The 8,762-nt window shown below is 40.9% G+C and overlaps 1 protein-coding gene across 1 annotated transcript; it reads right to left on the reverse strand.

Moving 5' to 3' along the window:
- Positions 1–90: 90 nt before the first annotated feature.
- KARS (lysyl-tRNA synthetase) lies at positions 91–8,389 on the reverse strand (the record flags this gene model as incomplete). The annotated part of the gene is made up of 12 exons (XM_010181028.1): positions 91–234; positions 1,584–1,710; positions 2,040–2,125; positions 2,735–2,820; positions 3,558–3,731; positions 3,828–3,990; positions 4,231–4,350; positions 6,631–6,756; positions 6,907–7,093; positions 7,367–7,460; positions 7,868–8,033; positions 8,239–8,389. Coding segments are annotated over 12 exons (1,624 nt in total), but the record flags the coding sequence as incomplete, so codon positions are not given.
- Positions 8,390–8,762: the final 373 nt, after the last annotated feature.

Raw genomic sequence — 8,762 nt, forward strand, 5'->3', positions numbered from 1 at the left:
TGGCTGCATTGGCCGATACCCGTGGTGCCAGGGAGCAGCCTGTCTTGCCGAATCTCCGACACAGCGAGCACTGCCATCACTGCCACTTACCTTGATGTTACTGGAATCGGTGAGGAACATGGTGAAGCGATCAATGCCCATGCCCCAGCCAGCTGTGGGAGGAAGGCCATACTCCAGTGCAGTGCAGAAGTTTTCATCAATAAACATGGCTTCATCGTCACCTGCAGCTTTTGCCTAAGTGAGAACATTAATAGTAAAAGGTGGGCTGTACAGAGCTAGATAGTACCACTTCTGCTAACTCTTACCAAAAAAGAGGAATAGTGGTATTTGCAGCAGCCATGTAACTGATGAAACCAAAACCCTATGCAGCTGTGTGACAGATAAAGGAATCCCCCTCAAGTATAAAGATTAAGATTAAAACACCCTACACTGAGATCGTAACTAATGCATCTGACCCTAATAGCCTCCAAGTGCCAAAAGTCGTCATAATAAAAATACAGGCTAGCCAACCCTCTCAAATTTAGAGAATGCCAAGCCTAAGTGTTGAAACACAGCAAACTTTTGCTCAGTTTCAATGAAGACTTGCGAAAGACTGTTAAAGCAAGCTTTTCTGCCCAAGTCTGAAATCCTGAAATTCAAACTGCCATTCTTCATCTCTATCTCCACCTTACTACTGTTTTCAGGCAAATGTTCATTCAGTGCATCATGTCTGCAAAGTCTGGCTATAATCTTGATGGACAATTACAGCAGATAGCTGCACAACAGACAAAAGGTGAAAGAAATCAGTAAGATTATTCATTCTGACTGAGCATTCTGAAAATTACTATCAAGTAAGTTAGTTAACATAAGCCTATTTTCCTAGTTTTGACAATTGTTTAATCCTGTCAGGCACTACAAAACCATTAGAAAGAGTAAGAACAGGAACTGCTGCTGCACACTGTGTCATTTGACCTCAATTGTGTGGACACACATGCATTCATGGATGTGTATACCTCATTAATAACACAGCAGTTTCAGTCACTCCTTTCTGAGGCTTATCTAAAGAAACCTACTACTATAAATTTGCAGGCCTAATAATTTCCAGTCTGCAGCTCTATTCTGTGAGCCAATTTAAAATAGAAATAACTCAGTTCAAGAAATTGGGCTATTTCTTACACACCATTGAAACTTGTACCAGGCACAAAAATTTGAGAACGTAGAAGTATAATGCTGTATGACTACATAAATCCTTAACTGAGGAAAAATAACTTTCAACTCGAGCAAGACAGAAAACACTGTGCACATTTGCTTTTTTTCCAATTAGTACTACAGGTAGAATAAAAGCGAAGATATTCCAAACCAAAAGTTGCACTACTAAGAAGCTAACCAACAGCAGTGTTTGAACTTGTTAACCTTAGAGAGCAAGGTCCTTTCTGTAAAAGGAATTAAGTTTTAATGACAGACTTTCACTTGAGAAACACATGCTCCAAGTAGTAACAACCCTTTTCAGCAGTAGAAATTAGTACTAGATTTGGAATAGACACAGGAAATAGTCTTTGCTTACATGCTTGTATCATTGATTCACTATCAGCAAGATACCATACCTTGGCCTGATCCTCAAAAAGCTGCCGCTGCAGAAAAGGATCATTAAGTTCTGTATAAGCATTGCACACTTCCTTCTTCATAACAAAGAGCTCAAAGCGTTCTGTTAGTCCCGGATGAGAGCGATGCCTATGTGAAAAAGACAAAACAACCATACCTTAAAATAAACATCTTCACAGAAACAAAGAGCACACGCATTACTTCAGGAGGATTCCCCACACTTAGCAGTAACAGCTGTCAAAGCATCAAACTACTGAACATCAGTGCCCCTCCTCCCTGAATGCTGAGACTCACAGCACAGGAACCAATGTCTGTCGTGGCTGGTGTCAGAACTCACAAACTAGCATACAACACCGAAATCTTTTTACACATATATGACTTTTTCCTTTCCTCTTTTTATTCAAGTAGGAGCAGAGGGTTTAAATGAGTTACACACTGACCGTGATTCAGACTCTTACCATTTGGCCAGAGGACTCATGATCTGTGGGTGATCACAGATGAATGTAGGGTTGATACATGTGACTTCCAGGAATTCACCAACTAACTGGGAAAAGAAAAGCAAAACAACTGTGCCGAGAACAGTAACACTTTCCTAGCACCGAGTTCTCCAAACATCCTGCTTCCTGCTCTTCACTAAACATCCTGCTTCCTTCTCTTCACTACTGAATAAGGAGCCATAAAACTGAAAAAAGTTTCCTAATAGTCTAATGTCTTCAATAACAGAGAGTGTGTATTCTAGTTGGTTAAGAAAAAAAAAATGTATAAAAAACAACAACATAATTCAGTTTGGGCATTACAACAACTGCCAATAGGAAAAGCAGCAGAAGCTTGGTAAGGTACATAGAAATGCACAGATGCTGCAAGCAAAACTGACGTAAGATAAAGCAGATCTGCTTCAAGCACAAGAGAGCAGTTATCAAACTAAAATCCTCCAGCACTTACATTAAGCAAGCATCAGTCAACTACATTTTGGTGTAGACAAAACAAACAAGATTTTGACACGGTAAGTTTTCTCACTGCATTACAGAAATAGCTGAAGTGCATTTCAGCAGGTTTTCCCAGATGCAGCTGAACTTTTGCTCTAAAGAGACTTCCACTGATACAGATGGATCCTCAAAGACATTAGGGCTATGAAAACACCGCCTTTACTTACTCTGTCAAGAAGCCTGGCTGTAGTCCTGGGAGGTGGACACTCAACATTTTTCTCTGCACAAAGATCATCAAAGAATCTACGGGTTTCTGAAATTGTTGTAGACAAAAATTAGAAAAGTCGCCCAGGTAACCACTATTATTTTTTCCTTTCTTCATTCTTCAGTGTGTCTTTAGAGTGATTTATGAGATCTTAATGGTATGCATCATGGAAAACATGGCTTAAATGTCAATCTACAAAAACAGTGCTCATGTTTAATCAGTTGATACTAAAATAGAAGTTATTTTATCTTTCAGAAGCTTGCAAACAGTTAAGCACAACCCCACACGACTGCTGGACATTATCAGAGGAGGGGGACGGGACACGACACAGGGGTTTGAAAATGATCACTAAAAAAGTGAAATTGTTTCTTTATGGCTCTGGATTTCAGGAATAAAAAAAGCACATATGCACACTTTGAAGAAAGCCCAGAATAATAATAATGCTAACCTATGATCACAGGCATGGAGACTCAGCTGCACAAAAGACAGAAGAAATCAAAAATAAAAAGCTGGGTCTCTTCAACAGATCAAGAACTCCCCAGATCATGCCTCTTGAGTATACAGCATCAAGTACACTCGGAAAAGAGGCAAGAGAGTCAGATCCTGCTGCAGACTACAAGGCACAAAGGCCTCCTTATGGACCCTTGGGTAAAGGACAAAACCAATCTCGTGTGTTAGTACCACTTCAAAAAAGCAGCTGACAAACTGCAGGCTGAGAACTTGAGACCTTTTTCCCCTCTTTCTGTTAAGGAAGAATTACAGGACATTCACACTCAACATCTAACCTTCAGTTTCAAAATGCTCAGCTGGTGGAAATTTCACTCCTAGGACCTTTTCCAGATCATACACCATGTTAATTCGACGGAAGGGAGGGGTAAAATCTATCTCACAAGCGTGTCCATCTGGGCCATCTGGATGATAAGTGATCTTGTAACTTCCAGTAATATGTTTCACCATCCCTACAAAAGGAACCTGAAGTTTAGAAGAGTATGCCACATAATATGCAATTCTTCCAGAGATTCTTCGTCTTTTTTAATTCTTGTTGCATACATCACCTGAAAGCAACTTCTCTGTGATTTCCATCAAGTCATGGTAGTCTGCATAAGCCATATAGAATTCACAAGTTGTGAACTCAGGGTTATGAGTCAAATCAATTCCTTCGTTCCGGAACTGACGCCCAATCTCATATACTCTGTCCATGCCTCCAACCACCAACATCTAACAAAAGGAAATTCTAGTAAACACACTAATTTTATCAAAAGAACTAAAGAGAGCTCAAACACACGCAACTGTAATGTGACCTTACAAATCTCACTTGAGATACATTTCGTTTCCTCCAATCCACTGAGTCTGCCTTTCTTGAAGTGTAATTCTTGGTTTAGCTACATTTACTTTTTTAGAATAAGATCATGACAGTCTGCGGAATACAGGCTTAGCTGTGAGGAACTTGTATTTTACCTTATGGTAAAGCTCTGGAGCAATTCGCATATATAAATTCATATCCAGTTCATTGTGGTATGTGATAAATGGTTTTGCCACAGCACCACCTGGAATTACGTTCATCATAGGAGTTTCAATCTGTAAAATTACAACAACAACAAAAAAAATTTAACAGTGGCATAAATATTTCCAGGCCCCTACCTCAATACCATACTTTTGTCTAATCTGTTTCCAAAGTAGAACTCTGTAGATCAAGCAAACAGACAAAACACAGGTAGCTTTGATGAAAATTCTCTGTATTTCAATTAGTGACATACCAGTATAATAAAACAATTCTGAACTAAAGAACACTTCTCCCATGCAGTCAGTAAAGACAAATTACTTCAACTTTCACTGCTATCAAGAATCATTAATATTTACTATAAAAGTGAACCTGCCAGGTTCAAGTTATCAAAGCCAAGAATTAGGCTGTGGCATGGTCACAAAATCATCTCTCTACATCACAGAAAATGAAATGCAACAAGTTCAAAGGCAAGCTCCTGCACCTGGGTCAGGGCAACTCCCAGTACCAGTACAGCCAAGAGGATGAACAGACTGAGAGCAGCCTGCAGAGAAGGACTTGGGGATCCTGGTACATGAAAAATTGGACAGGAACCAGCAATGCACACTCACAGCCCAGAAAGCCAACCGCATCCTGGGCTGTATCAGAAGCAGGGCCAGCAGGCAGAGGGAGGCAATTCTGCCCCTCTGCTCCACTCTCATGAGGCCCCACCTGGAGGACTGCATCCAGCTCTGGGGTCTCCAGTGCAAGAAAGAGGTGGACCTCTTACAGCGGGTCCAGAGGTCGTCACAGAAATGGTCAGGGGACTGGAGCACCTCTCTGAAGGCCAGGCTGAGAGAGTTGGGGCTGTTCAGCTTGGAGAAGAGAAAGCTCTGCGGAGACCTTATTGCAGCCTTTCAATACTTAAAGGGGGCTGACAAGAAAGATTGACTCATCTTTTTACCAAGGCATGTAGTGACAGGATAAGATGCAACAGCTTTAAAATAAAAGAGGGTAGAATGATATTGGACATAAGGAAGAAATTCTTTACTGTGAGGGTAGTGAGGCCCTGGCCCAGGTTGCCCAGAGAAGCTGTGGGTGACCCCTCCCTGGCAGTGCCCAAGGCCAGGTTGGACGGGGCCTGGAGCAGCCTGGGCTGGTGGAGGTGTCCCTGCCCATGGGAGTTGGGCTGGGGGATGCTGAGGTCCCTCCAACCCAAACCACACTGTGATTCTATGATTAAGATCCACTTGAGTAAGACAGCAAGCTGTTTCAAAAAACTTAAGAGAAGTAGCAGCCTTCCTCAGTATCTTCTACAAATCATTGCTTACACCGTAAATTCTTCAGGATAGTCTCTGTAGCAAAGCTGTAAAGCAGTAGTCCTGAAAGAAATTAAATGCCATGGATACTGCAAATTTTGCAAAATGTAAACCATTTTAACAGTAACACTTTGGAGGGGAAAAAAACCAACTTATTTACATTTGGAGCATTCAAAAATATTTAATGTTGAGAACAGCTGGGAATATATGGACAAATGGAAACATTCTCTTTAGGTAAAAAGCTGTTACTGATCCTCTGTATGTATGAGGAATTCTAGAGTCCAATTGAATTCGTTTCTGATGAGTTACACCGTTTCAAGGAGAAATAGAAAAAAGGAACTAAATCAGTCTGCTATGGGCTTCAGTGAATGGATTTACTTCAAATCATTAAAAAATTTCTTTCACAGAAGCTGCATTTTCTTAGATGTTTAGTAGGTGACCACTTACGCTTCAAGCAATATACACTATCGACTACATGAGAAACAGACTTCAGTGAGAAGAGAAAGTGAAAGCAGCTGCAAATGATGGGAAAATGGAGTAGCAGAATGATTCACAACTCAAAACTTGCTCCCGTACAATTTTTTAACTGATTTTGTGGGATATGGCACATTTAAACTGCTGTGCTTACACACCAGGTTGGCTTTCACGTTAACACAAAGAACTTCACTATGCCTGTCCATCTCCACACATCTTGGCATCAAGAACTAATGTCCTGTTACTGACCCAGAAGCCTGAAAACAGGTATTTTCACAACAGAATTTCACAGTTCACAGAAGACCTACTTATAACCACACTGAATTGGAACTCTTCTACAAAAGGAGAATGAGACTCAGGGCTTCTGTGAGAGAACAAATGTCAGGGGAAAAAAAAAAAAGCTACATTAATGAGTGATAAAGAGAACGAGGATGCAGTTGGAACTTAAAAAAAAAAAAGGAGAAATTTTGTAGGCTGTGAATTAATATAGCTCCCTAAACAAGTATTTAATGGAATCTCATCCTTGAAGCTGAGAAGCTATAAACACATTCAGAATGCAGAAAGAAAGAAACACTGAAGCCTTACCTCAAGGAAGCCCAACTCATCTAGAAAGCTCCGAATATACGTAATGATCTTTGCACGGGTTATAAACTTCTGCCTCACATAATCATTAAGAATTAAATCCAAGTATCTCTGACGATATCTAGTTTCCTGAAAAGAACAATAGCGTCAGAACAAGCTAGACAAAATGTTCTGCCAAAGGAAAAACTAAACAAAACAAAACTAATGTTCCTTTTTTGACTGACACCATTCAGACCTATTTGTCAAATTGCCTCCAAGAGTGACTGGTATGACAAGTACCTTATCTTTGAGGCCAAAGTGAAGATGAGGCAGCATGTGCAGGCATGGAGACAACAGAGTAATTTCATAAGGAATAATACTCAGTTCTCCTTTCTTAGTTTTCCCAGGATTCCCCTCTACACCAATAATGTCCCCACGACGCAGCTTGTTGTTAATATGGAAATACTCTTCCTCAGATTTGTAGAGCCTGTAATTACAGAACGAATGTTAAAGAGTTTTGTTTACAATTCTATATTCCAAACTGTCCTGCAAGTCTCTCTCCAGACCAAATCCTTCAAAAAATTGATTCCTCTAGCAGGGAAGCCAACCACAGCATCCTAAGCAAAACATAACCTGGCTGCCTAAGCCAACCCAGAGATTAATAGCCTACAGAGATGAAGAAGCAGAATGCCCAAATACAGATATCTAGGCTCCACAACACAGTTCAGTTTAGAATGGTACTGGGAATACCTCTACTTACTTGGAATTTGCCATGACCTGCAACTTGACCCCTTCGCCACGAACATCGTAGAAAATCAGCTTCCCTCCAGAGGCACGCTTTGCATGGATTCGACCTAAATATCAAAGCATGTAGGACATCAGGAAAACGGTTCCTAGCAGAAAGGGTACAGAGGCAAAACCCACAGTATTGTCACTTGGACAAAGGATCATCAGCTCTGAACCGATCACCAGCTAAGAAAGAGCAGCAGCTAAGTCTCAAAATCGATACCACTGCACAAATAACCATATAAACTTTGGGTCCTGGAGCCTGTATCACAATCCAATCCTGTAAGGGATGTCACACAGGTCCGCTCAGTCTGAAAGGACACATCCTGAATAGTCCAACACTCCTACAGACTTTGTGACTGTGTAATGAAGGATCAGCAAAATCCCAAAAGAGACCATTCCATCACTAAAAGCAGCTAAAGCTTGGCTTAGCAAAGCAACAGACCATCTTTCAGCACCCCAGGTAAGCCTTTACCTGCCACTCTCTCTGTAATGTCTGTCAAGTGATCTCCTGGCTGCAGGTGATTGTACTTCTCTATAAAATCTGATAGAGACAAGTCTACATGGAACTTGTGTGGATAAGGATCTTCATTGGTGCCCTTCAGCTGCTGGATTGCATGGCTACGGATTTTGTAGTATTGCTGCAATCAGAAACAAACAAAACCAAACAATTCTGTCAGAAACCAAAAGTATTTTACAGGTTGCAAATTAAAACACAGCTGTCCCTACATAGGAATATGTAGGTCTCTCCTCCTTTAACCATTTAGTTCCCCTTGAATAAAAAACAAATGTAAATCAATGCTACTTATTCTTAAAACAGTAGTAAACATGAGACCAGATGCTCACATTTGGATCCAAGCTTTCCTCATCAGCACCAACGTTATTCTCAGAGTCAGAAGTCAAGGAAGGCTTATTTGAATGCTTTTCACTTTGCTCTTTCTGCTTTGCCTCTTTTTCAGCTATTTTTCTCTCAGCCTTTAAACGTCTCTTCAGCTCACTGCAAAAGAGAGGGACGCCAGATGCAGCAGGTACTCTGGTACTTCTACACAGAAACACTCGGCAAGATTCTGCCAAAAGCTTACTATACAAATAAACCTGTCATTTCCCTTACTCTGCCCAAAAGTCAAAATAATCCCTGAGATGGTTAAGCATTTTATTCTTTGAACTTTTTTAGTCCAATTCCTATGAAATACACTCAGAAAAAAATGTAAGTTAAAAGTGAACATTAAATAAACAGACCCCGAGGATGGGGATAGCCTTCCGCAGGCTATTTCGTGCACAAGAGCCCGGCAACTCCACGCAGCACAGAAGCGAAACACACACAGGGCACTCCCTGAAAAAAGCCAGGCGCTACCGAGAGTTCGCGGAGC

This window comes from Mesitornis unicolor, unplaced genomic scaffold (assembly GCF_000695765.1).
Source record: "Mesitornis unicolor isolate BGI_N332 unplaced genomic scaffold, ASM69576v1 scaffold27273, whole genome shotgun sequence".
Classification (NCBI taxonomy): Eukaryota; Metazoa; Chordata; class Aves; order Mesitornithiformes; family Mesitornithidae; genus Mesitornis; species Mesitornis unicolor.